This window comes from Diplotaxodon limnothrissa, linkage group LG3 (genome assembly GCF_057381915.1).
Source record: "Diplotaxodon limnothrissa isolate DT_005_m linkage group LG3, D_limnothrissa_male_GT1.1, whole genome shotgun sequence".
Lineage (NCBI taxonomy): Eukaryota > Metazoa > Chordata > Actinopteri > Cichliformes > Cichlidae > Diplotaxodon > Diplotaxodon limnothrissa.
This window is the reverse complement of record NC_140598.1, coordinates 48,534,944-48,550,946: the sequence shown is the minus strand read 5'-3', so window position 1 is coordinate 48,550,946 and position 16,003 is coordinate 48,534,944. Positions and strand designations below refer to the sequence as shown.

At 44.4% G+C, this 16,003-nt stretch overlaps 1 protein-coding gene across 2 annotated transcripts in view; it reads right to left on the bottom strand.

The window, feature by feature from the left end:
- Positions 1-16,003, bottom strand: part of clcn3 (Cl-/H+ antiporter 3) — a 39,588-nt gene that overhangs the window by 8,341 nt on the left and 15,244 nt on the right. Inside the window, exons 1-12 of one of the 2 annotated variants that reach the window (XM_085349497.1) lie at positions 13,561-13,828; positions 6,719-6,879; positions 5,855-5,954; positions 4,521-4,708; positions 4,042-4,164; positions 3,379-3,585; positions 3,165-3,245; positions 2,815-3,067; positions 2,253-2,539; positions 1,976-2,162; positions 1,310-1,708; positions 1,005-1,221 (exon numbers count right to left, since the gene is read on the bottom strand). In XM_085349497.1, coding sequence (XP_085205623.1) covers positions 1,005-1,221; positions 1,310-1,708; positions 1,976-2,162; positions 2,253-2,539; positions 2,815-3,067; positions 3,165-3,245; positions 3,379-3,585; positions 4,042-4,164; positions 4,521-4,708; positions 5,855-5,954; positions 6,719-6,879; positions 13,561-13,648 — 2,291 coding nt within the window. In that variant the 5' untranslated portion in view covers positions 13,649-13,828. Of the gene's footprint in view, positions 1-1,004; positions 1,222-1,309; positions 1,709-1,975; positions 2,163-2,252; positions 2,540-2,814; positions 3,068-3,164; positions 3,246-3,378; positions 3,586-4,041; positions 4,165-4,520; positions 4,709-5,854; positions 5,955-6,718; positions 6,880-13,560; positions 13,829-16,003 lie in introns of those variants that run through there. The other variant, XM_085349498.1, reaches the window with a different exon arrangement.

The following is a 16,003-nucleotide window of genomic DNA, read 5'->3' as shown; positions in this document are numbered from 1 at the left end:
TGACTCTGAGCCACAAACTCAGCATTCGGACTGCTCTATGTGCTCAGTTCTTTCTGTGTTTTGCTCTGTATGACATCACTGTCTATCACTAAAACAGTCATCTCAGGAACTCTGAGCAAATCCCCTGCTGTTCAAACCTTCTGCTTAGGAGGGGCAGCCAATGAGAAGGAAGCTGGCTAAAGTAGCTGCCTATATTCAGGTGGATGAAGACCCAGTATCAGGTAAATACAGATTATTCTGAACTATTAATCAAGCAAAGCTACTCTAGCAAATCCCAATAACAATAGAAGGAAAGATCGTAATAAATTTACATCTTTAAATCATCCTGAACCTCCTTCATGACTGACAGTTTAGGTCTTTTCATGAGATTTGTTGACAACAACAAAAATATGAAAAATAAAAAAACCTAGTGTCATTATTTAAGAAAGAAATAAAAGGTTAATCCTAAAAAAGGTAAATGAAACAAACACTGCTGCACAGTTCCTCTCCAGTGATCATCACAGCAAATTAACACGGTCTGTCTCGTAGTTTCAACATCGCACATCTGCAAAGACCCAAACAGACCGGATCTCCTGCAGGCGTCTCCACACGTGGACGAGACTTTACTTTTAAATTAGTTTCACTGAAGGTTTCTCGCGGAGGTAAAACCTTTAACGTTCCTCCTCAGATTCAGACCACACATCAGCTCCTCTTACTGTCTATACTCCCACTGCGTGACACCTGTTATGTGTTTGTGGTTAGTTTCCGTCAGCAGCTCAGCTTCTCCTGTAAAGGAGACCGTCACTGCTCACCGGGAGGATAAAAGGAGGTGCAGCACAGCGATTAGGCCAGGCCATGCAGATTACAGCATAAATCCAGGGATCCCAGAGCTCATGCAACACCAGACAGTGTGTGTGTGTGTGTGTGTGTGTGTGTGTTAAGCAATCACTACACCAGAAACAACGATGTGAGACGGATCCACCTTCAGCTCCTACAGCACCTCCTTCCTTCCGAGACACACTTACCCGTTGTGAGTAACCAGGCACTGGCGCAGACCCAGCTTCCTGAAAATGTCCACCACGATCTCCATGGGGGTGTGGTCAGTGACGGTGAAGGGGCTCATGTCCAGGATGGAGCGAAGCTTGAGGGGTCGAGGGCTGTCGGCAGGCAGCGTGGGTGCATGCTGGGTGAAGTACACCCTTGAGTTCAGCACGATGCCCTCCTGTTTGCGGCGTGCGTTCTCTGTAGAGATATGAAAAGCATTCACTTTACACCATCTTTAAACTCCAGAAGGTCACGGGGGGTTCAGGTGTTGTCTCTCCAGTCTTACCTATAGCGATTGTGATGTCTCTGCGCAGAGCGAAGCCCACTAGCCTCTGGGACTCCTTAGACACGATCACAGGGAAACCATTATAACTGGTTTCATTGATAATGCCCTGCAGCTCCTCCACAGTCAGGTCGTCCTGCGTGAGCACTGCCAATGGCGGGTCGTTGCGTCGGGGCCTCATCACCTCCCGGGCCAGCGTGGTGTGCGTGAACTCCTCCTTTGAATCCAGGAAGGGGTATCCGTTCAGTCGGATGTGGGCCTCGTAGATTCCCTCTCGACCGAATGCATCGCCCACCCATTTGCTGGTCATCACGGCGGCCATGAGGGGGACGATGTACTCCAGCCCGCCGGTCAGCTCGAACACGATGATGACGAGGGAGACAGTCATACGAGTCACTCCACCTACAGAGGGAGGAAGGCGTGACAGTAACACGCATTAAACTACGACTCCAACTAAACAAGTGTTTATTTCTATAACAGATGAGGCAAAGCTACACATCCCTGATCACATGTTACTCACAGTGAGTAACATGTTCTGACACAGCCAGTTATTGCAATAGCAGCAGGATATCTCATATATGCTCATCACCCGCCCCTCGGTGCTGAAACGTGAAGGCTTTGGCACAAACTGGTGGCAAAGCTTAACAATCCCATTAAGTGCTGACTCACCCAGGCACGCTGCAGCTCCCACCATAGCGTAGAGCCCTGGAGTGATGCAGTCAGCTCCGACTTCGCACCACTCTTTGAACAGGAACCAGTCGTGGTGATAATATGCAAGCTGCTCCATGGCAATGCCAACAATCCGCCCCGCGATCGCCCCGATGGCCATGCTGGGGATGAACAAACCCGACGGTACCTAACGATGAGAAAGGAACATGTTTCAGTGCTGATGAAGACTCGCAGGGCAAAACATCTGCTTCATTATTAAGGAAAAAAAATCTCTCACCTTGAGTCCAAATGTGAATATAGTCATGATGATTTTAAAGATGAGCGCCAGGCACAGCTGCCACATGGCCGAGTAGACGCCGGGCCCCGCCGGCTGGTCATCAGAGAAGGCTTTGGTGCCGTTCATCTGGCTGCGGTACTGACAGAGCTGCGAAGACTCCAGCGGACCGCAGTCGGTGAACAGCTCCTTTATCAGCTCGCTGGTGTTCTTACGCGTGTAAGGGTTTGGGAAAGCAACCACCGCAGTGATGGCCGCCACCAGGATCACCTCCAACACCGGGTACCTGCCTACAGAGCGAGACAGAGGTTTGTGTGAAACGCCTCAAATGCAGATTAAACACTGTTGCTCTGCTTCATGGAAAGATGCTTTTATACATTTGATTTTAAGAAAAGAGGATTTTAAAATTCAGACACGGCACTGTGGACTCACTAAAATCATAAAAAGCACATGAGAGGAGAGTATCGACTGATAGAAACAGTCTTTATTCCATTTCACTTTTTTCCACCATTAAGCTCTCAGTAAAAGTTTTAAATAGTGAGGTCACCACGAGGTCACATCATACCGAAACGTGTCGACTTGCGCCGCCGGCACCAGGCGATGTTGGCTTTGATGAAGAAGGCGCCCCAGAGGCCCCCGAACACTCCCAGCAGGATGAACGGGAGGAGCTCAAACAGGTACCATGGCGTGTGGTACTCCACGTAGAACAGCACCAGGCGGCTGTTCCCAAACGGGTTAATGGAGCGAAGCACGAAGGCCGCCACCAGGGCCGCAAAGAATGAGCGCCACAACGTCTTTAGAGGGAAATAGTAGCTCACCTGAAGGAGCGAGGAGAGCATTGGTGGATTAATACTGTTGCTGTTACCATCACATTAAAACAACACCACATAGTAACTTGTTTAAGTGCTGATGCACCTCCTCTAAGCTGAAGAGGACTCCCCCAATTGGTGCTCCAAAAGCAACAGACACCCCGGCAGCTGACGCGGCAGAGAGAACCTGAGAGCACAAAACAAACACACCTCAGCACCAGCGCCGGGCTCGTTCACACAGGCACAAACTACTAAAAACACTCGTACGTATTAAACATTTATTACTCGTGCTACAGGGACCTGGACTTTTTTGCTCTCACCTCTCGTTTCTTGGCCTCGTTCTTGCTGTACTTGGGGAAGAGGTAGGAGAAGATGTTCCCACAGCAGCAGGCCACATGGACCAGGGGGCCCTCTTTCCCCAGGCTCAGGCCCGACGCCACAGCCAACACCAGAGTGATGGTTTTGATCATCAAGGTCCACTTGCCCAGATATCCCCGGATGATGAACCCACTCAGGATGGTCTTGATCTATGGCAGAGGCAGGAGTGAGGAAAGCGAAGTGCTCAGGATCAGACACGTAAACACATGAAAGTTAAAATGAAATAATGACATAAATTCACTGGGTTGTTAGTTGAGCTGCATCTCTGCTTTCAGGTCATTGTCTAACACGTGCCGCTTTTGTGTTTCCATGGCAACAAAGAGCCCCCCCCCCCTTTTTTTTTTTCTTAGCAGTAAAATATTTCACATCTCCCAGCTGAATTAATCATTTTTAAGTGCTTCAGTACATTAAAAGATCCTGAAACCCATCAGACTCTTTCACAGAGTCACCGGGAGACAAATCGATCACCCAGCGAACAGTCGAACAACATTTCCCATTTAAGAGTTCAAGGATTTCCTTCATGCACATCGATGTATCACCAGAAGAGGTTAAAATGAAGAAAGTTTCAGCTGTACCAGGACTTACAAAAGCAATGTTTTCCTCACCTCTGGGATCCCTGAGCCGCAGGCGTACGGCGCAAACACCTTAACCAGACAAACTGCCAGGAAGGCGAAGGACAGAGCCCAGTAGATGTACATGAAATAGTTCATGATGTACGAGCCGGGGCCCTGCAGAGAGGGGCGGATGAAGAGGGAGGGAAAAGTTAAAGAGTGGAAGAAAAACGTCCAAACCTTCAATAAAAAATTTAAAAAAAACTCGTGTGGACGCCTGAGACTACGTCTGCCCTTATGTGTCAGTGTCACTGCAGTCAGCTCATGAGAAAAGGTGCAAAGCTTTTGCAAACTGTCTACTTTTTAATTGAAATTTTTTTTAATGAATTTGAACAACAAGGGTTTTATTTTTGCATCGTTGCTTAGAAGCCGTAGCCTCTTGGTCTCACTGCAGTGACGAATACGTACTGCAGAAAATGTCTGGTTTTAAATCGACAGCATGCGCTCCCTTTCATGTGCCCGTGTTCCTCTACCTCAGCCTGCCCCAGTATTAGCTCAGCCCAGCTCTTCCACTGAGGACACTTGTCCCTCTCAGCGAAGGTGGTCTCATTGGACGTCCAGCAGCACTGCTCGTGGTTGAACCACAAGGCGCTCAGACACACGCCCTCCTTCAGGTCGTTCATCCAATCAGCAGCAATGTCAATCAGGCCAGCCAAAGCACCTGGCGGGAGGAGGGAACCAGGAAAGGAAAGGAAATAAAAGGGCAAAGAAGTGAAGGCAGGGACGAGTGGGAAAGGTGAAGAACAGAAAAACAGAGAGAGAGATGAGTTCCTAACTACACTACCAGGCTTACTACCTGACAAAGATGTTTTCAGGTGATTTAACAATAATTCTGAGAAACATCCTCACTGAATATGAACCTAAACGCACACTAGAAAACTGCAGCAAATCTTCACATTAGACGATCTTCAGCTCTCAATGCATAAATATTACAGCACAAAAATCAGTGTCTGACTTAAACAGCAAAGCTTCTTTCGGCTGCTCCTTTATTCACAAACCTTGCCACAGTGGAAAGATTCACATGTTTGATCTGACAGATGTTTAATGCCTGATACCTGGATATCCTGATACTGGGATCTGGGTCTCCTCCTGTTCTCTAACCAGTGACCTTTGGCATGTAAGGGGACTGTGTGGCTGACATTTTCATATCAGATGGATCTTTGTAAACATCACAGGCTCGCTGACCTTCACGTGAGTGAGTGCAGCCACATTTCTAGATTTCTACATATTATTACCATCATTTTATCCGCCTACTTCTCCCACAACCTGTCAGTTTTTTGGGGAGAGTGGGGAAAAGGCCTGTTGGTGTGATAAAGATAATGGAAAGTGGTATCTGTAAGTTTATCAGTAATAATTATCTCATTTCAAAAGGCTGTATTTTATGAAGTAATGGACATTTTAGGCCCTAAAACAGCTCAGTCACCCCAGTTTTAAATCTATATAATGTGATATCACAGTGCAGAGCTTCTTTTACACAAAGAGCCCAACAGGCATACTCATTTTACTCATTTCTCCCCTCTGTAGCCTGGACCTTTTCATAACTACTCCACTTTGACTAGCTCAGCTAGAAAAAGATTTTCTGTTATTTAGTGGCCATAAAACACACACGGCGAGGATTTCATGGCTCTGAGATGTGTCACGTGGGGCTCTGCAGGAAGAACAGTGTGCTTATAAGAGGTGGGTGAGCGAAAGCACAAGACAGTGAACAAGAGAAAGACTGAGTGTGAGCTGCCTGAGGCAAAGCATGTGAGAGTCACCGGCAGGGCAGATAAGAGCTGTGTGCACTTTAGTACCACATGTATGTTACCTGATGCCAAGCCAGTGAGCGTCACCACCAGCCAGCCGGACCAAGCGTCGTACAGGCTCTTGGTGAACTCCCATGCAGACTCCTTTTTCTTACTATTGATCTGTATCAACACACACAAAAGACTCAATAACAAGCATCGATGGCTAAAAATAAAACTATTAGATCAACTTACAGTGAGAGTAATGCAAGTGAGGGAAAGGTTAACAATACCTCATCAGCCTTTTACAGCTGAGGGGTAAAAACAGTGACCTTCAGTGACAATACACCACCTCTACAGGCATGATATTCACTGTTGCCTCAATATAACAGTCAGCTGAGGGGCGGAGAACACCGGGTATGCAAATAACATTCAGATTGTCCTGCAGCGTCTTGCAGTAAAACACTTGGATAAAAGTGTTGGCAGACCCGAAATGTGCTCATGACCAACTGAAGGGCCGTAAAATCTCCCACACACTTAGCCCATGAATGCTAGTGGTGGATAAGAAGTTGATCTCTTAATTTATAATTTGGAAACTGTGGTCGAGTTTGTATAAATGAAAAACATTATAAGAAGGGATCATTTTTGTTGGAAAAGTGTTGTTTACCCTCTCTGTTAAGCCATCAGAGCAGTAGGTGCTGATCCTACCTGACATTTCTTTCTTTTATGTGACCCAAACAAACTGTTTATACAACAGGAAGTGCATAACACAGTGGTGGGAAACGTATTTTTTTCTTTAAATTAAGTAGGGCTGTTTGTGGCCCGTGAAGAAAAATATTTTCTTTACAAAATATTAAAAGTATTTTTCTGTCTCTGGGTCAGCTTCGGTCTCTGTTCGAAGCTGAAAAGTGGCTGGTTTGTAGCTGGTTTGGCGTCGGGGTCCTCACCTTCCGGTGTCTCTCGCGGTCCTTGCACTTCTCACGGACCCAGTCGATGGTGTGAAAGTCATCGTAGGTCCCAACACCAGGGATGGGCTCCTCTAGGAAGTCCAGCAGGTGGGTGGAGCTGCTGGGAGCCCCGCCCCCGTTCGACATGGCGTAGTTAGATCCTGAAGAAAAAACAACGAGCACAAGTTCACGGTCCAATTTTTTAAAAGAAGACTATTGACATTTAAAACATATTTGAAAGAGTAAAAAACAAGAAATATGATTTTTTCCCCCACAATGTATGAAACCAGAAGGCTGTGTGAGCAGGCTTACAGTGTTACACCATACATCAGTCTGATGACTTTTCAAACGATACATTTTGGCAGTTTATACTTCTGATTCTTACACATAATCCTTGGAAAAGAAAGAAAGAGATCCATCACAGTGCTGCCTCGGCTGCATTAGAGTTACACCTCCTCCATAATCGAGCCCCATCACAAGCACCGCAGAGATCACTGCACGTCCATCACTGAGATCTAATGAGACTGCTGGAAACACTGCAGCCCATCACCTCATGTGGAACAAAACCCATAACTAATCATAACAGCTTACCTCTACAAACTAGATGTAACCATTAAAGGCCATTACATTTTAAATATATTTATGTATGTTTAGGTTTGCTTTGAGGGTAAAAGCCATTTTGAATTCTGCTTCACTGGTCCACAGGCTGCAGGACCATGTGACTCCCTTCAGGCCAAATAACCACTTCTATCTTGTAAGTAATGACTTGAACATGACTTGGATTATTATCAGGAAAAATTCATTAATGATAAGCGAAACAGCAGCAAACATTGTTAGCCGAATACTATATGAATACCCATATAGTATTCAGAGATGGGCTGATCCTCTCATTCTGTGCAATGACTTTGCTCATTATGCTGGGACGAGACGCCGGCAGTCACTGGTTAGGTCTGACCTGCTCTGGCAGGACGGACATGCTCAGTATGAACACAGAACAAAACATACTGAGTCATCTGCACACACAGACGCACACACATCAGGGCGAGTTGAGGGGCCGATTCTCTGCTTCTTATCTGAGAAGCATCACAGGCTTTACACGGCTGACATTTCTCTTTGCTGCCTGAGGCGGCGGCGTGATGAGAAATGATCTCTGATGTACAACAGCGACCTGTGGGAGACTTTAAAATCCCTCCACAACATCCGTATAATGCAGCAGGTTTCCTTAAGAGCGCCATTTAGTTTGTTTAACTTGGGACAAAGCCTGTTTGAGAAATCAGAGAAAAGTCCATCCTCTGACATTTAAAACTGTTATCAAATCGAGCCCGAGCCTCCTCCTTCAGATGACACAAGTATTCATCTGAAAACAAAGACTGAACTGTGCGCAACAATCAGATTAAATGACACAACAACAAGGCCTGCAAATCCAACATGTATAGCTCATTTCTCCTGTGTGGGGACAGTCAACAATATGAGATTAATGAACAAATAAGAACATGGGTGTAATTACTGCGTGTGTTAAAACCAACACCACCAAAGCAGACAGTAAGATGGCTCACAAGTCCTACCTGACCCAGCTGATAATGACGGGGACAAAAGATACAATGTTTGTATTTTACTGTCTTTAACAGATGAGCAGCTAAACCAGGACATCTTCATAAACAAGGCTTTCAGATATTTTACTGGGACATCTAAGCAAAAAGGCTTTTTCAGATCTTCATGCTGAGCTCGTTTAATACTTTGGTGCTCTCTGAGCTTAGAGATGAACACGCGGAAATACAAGATAGTCATCTTCAGAAAGTTACTCACAGGAAGTAACAAGGCTGCATGTGAGTGCAATGACACTTTCTAATATTTAGACAACTTTAAAAGACTATTTTATAAACAAACCTCACAAGTTCTGAATAGGAAACTAGAGCAGGGTCAGCACACTGTGATGAACTACTAGTAGAGCTACACTCTACTAGTACTCTACTACTAGTAGCTCAGCTTTTGCACAGTCTTCTTTTTTTACTCAAGTCCAATAAAGAACAGAATGAGCTCCCTAAAGGATTAAAAACATGGATAGATTTTCATATTTATATCTCCTGACACACACACACACACACACACGTTCAGCTTTCTCTCTTTTATTGACATAATGCTTTCCCTAGCCCCTTACCCTAACCATTACAAATGAATGCCTAACCCTAACCTAATTGTAACCCTGACACTAAAACCCCATTTTGAGCCTCAAAAATGCCTTCAAAAATGTGAGGACCAGGTTGTGTGTCCTCACAAGTGACTGCTGGTTCTCACAAGTACATTAGAATGCAGATTTTGGTCCTCACAAAGATAGCTAGACAGGAACACACACACACACACAAGCCAATTCCCAGAAGCCATACTTGTCAGTATTAATTAGATGCACAGTCACCCTGACTGAAATAAAAGCGCTGCAAACATGGAAGGATAAAAAAGAAATCCCTGCAGTTCCTCTTCTGGCCACTTGAGGCAATTTCCAAAAACGAGCCAATCATGCCATGACACCACTGTTTTTGCGCACAGTCCCTGAGACAAAGAGTAAAACTAAACTAAATAACTGTGTCAGAAGTTTACAACACAAATTATAATTGTTTTATTTAAGTATTTAGTAAGATATGCAAATATAATATCAGATAAATTTACCTTCAATAAAAAGAAACAGCCTACAGTAGAAACAGCATTTCATTATATGGTACCCACACACAGAGAGAAGCATAAATACAGTATAAGTGCCAAACCAGTCAAAACATACAACGGGGTAACTCTCATGACCTTCAGTACAGCAAACACATCAATTCCAGGCACCACAACAGAACTCCTCTTTACATTTTTAATATCTTGAGAAACTAAGAATGAACGGGGCTTATCACACAAAGGTTTGTTCATCACTGTGACCTTAAGTGGTTGGGATCATTAAAACAGATCATGAAACACATCCTCATGTTGTCCTCTGCATTCCTACACAGCCACATCATTAACTACTACTGCAGGGGGGTAACGTCAAAATCTTTCTGAGACATTAGTCCAGAGTAAAGCCCGATTCCCACAGACCTGAACGGGGCCGTAACAGAGATTCTGAAAGAGCTGCTTATTAGCTCATGTCGCTCCCTTTGAGGTTTGACAGGATGTAGGAGGAGAAGAAGCAGGGATGAAATGCTCCTGATTAGACGCTGCCTATCCTGTCCAGTGAACAGTAAGGAGTAGTGACTGTGTAAGACACTACTGCAGCTGCTGTGGAGTCAGCAGCAATAAGGAGAAGCATTACAGAGATTGTATCCGTCTCCATTTTGATTTCAGAGTGACGGTTACAGTGCGGGGATGGATTGGCTGAGTGATGGGGCGATGACTCAGTTCACAACACAAGCCTCATATGTTTGCTTTGGACAGGTCAATAAACTAGGTGCACCTATAAGGGCTCAACAAATAACAAAGGTAGAAATAAACCTTCTGTTTATGTATCGAGTTTCCTTTGACTAATCAAGGTTACATCTGCATAGTAACTACAAAAGAGTGACAAAAATCCTTCTATAATTTCGGTGGTTTTAGTTTATTGAGAACAAATTTCAATTACTTACTTTGTTTCGACACCACAAGTTGGACATCCTGTTGCTATAACAACCTCTGCTGACAGGGCTCTGCAGCATGTGCTGTTTAGCTGACATTAAATATATCAAGACAACATATTCAAATTTAAAACTCAGATTCGTAAAGGATCAAGCTCTGGAAAAAGGCCTTTACAGTTTGCAGTTTTTATTTAATGAAATGAAATGATGTCAGTTTAAGTATAATCCTAAGTTTATCTTCACCTGCCTCTTGCATCCTCAGTTGTATGTGTGGCAGAGAGGAAAACACACAGTGCATTACCAATGGACCGGCCAGAGACCGGACTGATCAGACAGCCAGCTTCATGTATGTTTGATTATGAGGCAGTCAGTTTCAGGCGAACAGTCGTCACGCAGCCACATGCTAACAAGTGGTTAGCATGGAAGCTCCTCACCGTGATTGAAGATGCCATTTTGCCAGGGTAAATCAGAGGGAGACCACCTCAAAAATGAAACGATACCCTACTTAGACACTTGTATCACCCTCACGCAGCTGACGCATGGACTTTTCAAAGAAGCTTACAAAGAAAAAAGCGCTAAAGCTAAAGCTATCCAGGGCTCACAGGCGGCCAGCAGCCTCGGTATGAGCAACGTATCAAAATCGTTACAAGGATGACTGAAAAGGATTTTTAAAAAGTTGATGGCTTGTAAATACTGAACTGAAGCCTGACTCACTGTAAAAAACAAAACAAAACAGAATTTTGTCACAAAAAATAATTTTCTCAGAATCCTTTAGCCCTGATGTTACCCCTTAATTGAAAAAGTTATTATCCAAAATTATTATCCTGGCATCTCTGTAGATGATTCACAGCCTGACTCATGAGAGGAGTGAAAGAAAAAAAACAGCCTGATTGAACAGGAAATAAAAAGACTCCAACACACAGCTGACAACTGGTTAATAAATGCTAACCACGAACACGACCACAAACAGTTTGGTTAGAGAAATGTCCAACGTTAGAACAGGTTCATCATACCACAGCTAATGTGACCCAATTTATTTGTGTGTTGAACTCTTTTTCATGACAACGTGAAGAGCAGCACATATTACACAGAATCTAATCATTTCACTTCTCATTTTCATAAGCGAGAATCGAGTACACAGCACATCTAAATAGTCAAATCAGAAGTAAAGGGACTTCTATGTCACTTCCTGGACTCTAGTATCTTACCGTGAGAGTCATCTAGCGAAGTGCTCATGGATGTGGTTAAAAATGTTTCATCACATCCTTAAATTGTGCCTAACTGCATTTCAATGTAGTCATCTAAGTCACAACCCTAACCCTCCATGCAGAAGTGGCAGCCACAGAAGCCCATAGTTGGCTCCATTTATCCTGGAGCTCAGGTTTTGCAGGTTTCCACAGCACATCGACATAACCGACACCATAAATGCTGACTACACTGGCCTCCATGTTTACGTCAGTGCACCACGTGCTGCTATTGCTCTTTTGCAGATGTGCCAGCCCATCCTTGAACCTGACAAAGGCCAGATTTATAGAAAAACAAAAGAGAAAAGTGAATGCTTTACGAAAGAGACGAACTGCCTTTAATATTTTCTGCTGTCGACTGGTTTGTTGACCACAGCAGTATCTGCCTATGAATACGACGGAGGATGAAGACACGACTGCTGCTCTACACTGCAGAACCAACGTGGCTCGATTAAGAAGGGAAACGTTTCAAAACAACAGATTTCACTGATGGAATAAACCAGACGAGCCCCTCCTGATGATGCTGCGCTTTCAGGCACTCATTAGTCCCACTGCAGGTGTGGATGGTGACGCCACGGAAACCAGAGGGGATTGTATGTGCGCACATTTCCAGCATCGTGCTTGGATGGTTCAGCAGACATGCAGACAATACACATGCATATTAAAAAAGAAAAGAAAAAGAAGGCTTCAACTATGTTCCCCTGTGCATTGGCACCGCGACGCTGCGGTCCTGCATTGGAGGAAGAACGCCACGTCAGTGTGCACGGAGTCTTGCTGACAGTGGAGAACACACTTCTCTAAATGAACAGACAGCCTTCCTGTACAACCATCACCAATGAAATGAGAAGTGACTAGAGGTTTCATGCTTCACTCCAACAACCACAGCTGTATTAATCTTCATTAGATCTACTCTACTACTGTTGAGTAATTCAAAGAAGGGTTTAGAGGCAGCTGGGTCATCAGGGTTAGACTTCTCAGCCATCATGTGATCATAAATGATCCCATTAGAGCCCGAGGACAGACAGCAGCGTGCTGTCCACACTGCTGGAGTCTCTGGAGTACCATGAACCAGGCGGACAGAAAAATGGATCAAAGTCCAAAAGGTTGTGCTGCTCACCAAGCTGAGACAAGGCCACAGTGTTTCAGGTCAACGACCACAAGACGATCGACTTACTATAAGTTTGTTTTGCAGTGCCTGTACTCTGCGCACTGCACCGTGTCCACTTTCACCTTTAATTCAAACTTTTCAGCAGTACAGCTAGTGTGCTTTTGACCGTAAAATTGCTAGAAATTCCAGAGTAACAACATTAAACTGATGAAAACAGAAGACATTTGCCGACTGAAGCGTGAATGCTGGGAGTAGGGGTTGCCTACTAAGCTTAAGTGTTTTGTCCCTGCCCGCTCACCATAAAAAATCTAACAAGGCCAAAAGGAACCAACTCCTGACTCCCTGAACGCCACAGAGGAAAGATAAAGATTAGAGCGGAGAACATGTCATAAAAAAAAAAAAATGATAGCCTGGCTGATTGATGCGAGTTGACATCCTGTATCTTGCCAACAGGTGTCCTCACACTCACTGCAGGAAAGACTGTGAGAGGTGCAAAGACGCACAGCAGCGCAGATGTACAAACATCCAGCTTACATGTGCACAACCAGCAGTTTCTGCAGAACGTCTGTGCACAAATTAAAATGGATGCCCGTGATGTTCTCAGGCCCGAGCTCGAGTCTTCACACCAAATCCACCCTGTGTTTATCTCATTATCTTTGGCTGACGTGCACACACTGCTGGTTAATCATCAGCAGGAGAGGCCAGAGCAGGAATGTGCCGGCTAGGTAGCTTGTTGACTGTGGAAATGGCAGCTTGTGGTCCATAAAGCAGAGGAGGCAGTCGTTTGCTCCACCTGCCATATGGATACATGCACTCAAGTGTACAAGCAGAAGGAGGTCGACCTATGTTATCGCAGCAGCGTTATAAAAGGAGGGAATCAAGAGGGAGGGGGGGACGTGTCGTTACCTCTTCTAGGGATCTCCTGCAGGGGGATGGTGTCACCTCCCCCGTCGTAAGGCAAATAGGGATCGGCCGCCGCGTCCTCCTCCTCCATGTTGACAGTCTAGATGAGGCTAAACTAAACCGTGCTCAGTTTCATTACGCTATGCTCGCTGCGTGTGCCATTCGCTGCTCCCGCTGCCATGTTTACCAGAGGAGGACAAATGGGGCTGTGTGAGAGAGAGAGCGCGCGTGTCTGTTTGAGCGGAAAAACGTGCCTGTGTGTGTGTGTGTGTGTGTGTGTTAGAGAGCGCGCACAGCCCTCCCTCCCTGCCTTCCTTTTCCGCCTCGCTCGCTCCTCACTGCAGCAGCTGACTGCTAGAGTTGATGATGTCATCATACACAGGGAAAGACGATCACAGGCCGGTCGGCCCTACCCGCTTTAGTTGCTAAGGGAGATCAGTGAGCCGTGCTTCTTACGGAAGAAACCATAGTGTCGGGTCACAGGGGTGTGCGTGTGTTTTACAAGCGGTGGAGTTGGTGAGCTCCAAAACGGAAAATTCCACTCTAAGCACTGCAGTACGGAGGATAAAAGAAAGTTTTTACAGAGCCGTATGGAGTGAAACACATACACCATGCTTTAAAAAAGACAAAATAGCTAACTAGCAACAAATTTGACCAGAGATTTACGATTAATTAATTTTTCTGAGCCAAAATGTCCAACAGTGAATGTTTCTTGCTTTTCTTTGTATCATATGGTAGTTAATTAAATCAATTAATGATAAAAAAAATAAATAAAGTCGGACTAATATTAATTTTTTTAATAGTTTATGGCAGAGATGGGCAGTAACGCGTTACTTGTAAAAAAAACAAAACAAATTGTGGCCACAAAATACTACTTCGTGCCCTCGAAATAGTATAACGTGCGCACGAAACGTGGCAACGAATTACGCATTTGTGGCAACGAAATAGATGACGTGCGCACATCACAGTTGCGTACAACTATAGGCATAAGAGTAGGCTAAACCCATACACCATGGACAGAGACGGTATGATTGAGTTTTATTTTAGGCTGGGAATGAGCTACAAATGCATTTTGAAAAGCCTGCAATGCAAGGAACCATTATTACGGAGAGACATTTAAACAGGATATTGAGAGCCAAGTTGCTTTACAGACGTAATTGCTACCTAAATAATAGATTTTATTGTCAACCAACTGCAAGGGCCTGGGAAGGATCGCGGTTATCGGTCAAGTGTTTCGTGCCCACAAATTAGCATTTCGTGCGCACGTTATACCTGTTTCGTGCCCTCGAAATAGTATTTCGTGGCCAGGCGGGGAATCGAACCCTCAGCAGCGAGGACAAAACCTTCAGTGCCATCGAAATAGTATTTCGTGGGCACGTTATACCCATTTCGTGCCCACGAAGTAGTATTTTGTGGCCACAGTTTATTTATTTTTTGGACCATGTCATCAGAGGGGCTGATGTTGTTAAACAAATTTCTTCCAGTCAGAGAATGTTGCATATAATTAATTTTTTGCTTGATGCATAAAGTTAAAAGGTTAAAACAAATAAAACAAGTTTTAAAAAGAGACCTTTCCATTTGATTACATTTTGTATGATGGATTATGCAGAAAAGTAGAATTGGGCTGAAAGATCTATCGCTTTATCACCTATTCAGGTTGTAAATCGTGTTTTTAAAAAGTAACTAAGTAATTAATTACTTTTGAAAATAAGTAATCAGTAAAGTAACGGGATTACTTTTTCCCGTTCCTGTTTAAGACTGATGTGCGTTATTTCAGGAAAATCAAATCCCCATTAGATCTGCCTAGTCTCCGCAGGGAGGACTAAAACGGCCAAAAAACCCACATAATGACCATATATGTAACAGTATAGAGGTCAAGGGATGACATGCAAATGGCCAGGCGGGGAATTGAACCCTCAGCAGCGAGGACAAAACCTTCAGTGCAAAGCTCCTTCAAATCCCAAAGGCAAACAAGCACTGTGACACATTAAACAGTGGACGTAAACAAAGACAGAAAAGTAAATGCTAGCAACGTTTTTGAAGGCTAGTGAAATTGAGCTAGTTAGCGTATATCTGCTGCCTTGTGACCAGCAGTAGAGCTATGGTTACACCAATGTAAAACACATTAGCACAGGAAGGATGTAGGATGTGGGTTAGACTGTTCTCAGTAAACATTCATGTTTAGCCAAGAGTTGAGCTCACCCAGAGCACAAGGTTAGTCATTAATATGTTGCTGTTTAGTTTGAGTCATCCACGTTGAAATCTTACTCCACAACAGACTGATTCATTTCTGAAGTGCATCAATATTTGCTGTCCGTGACACTGTGAAGTTGTAAAACCTCACTTGAAGACGCACTACACATGAAGAATGCCAATAAAAGCCAATAAAAAGCATTTTGAAAAGCCTAGAGCCTCAGCCAGCACAGTACACCTCTACTTACATCCT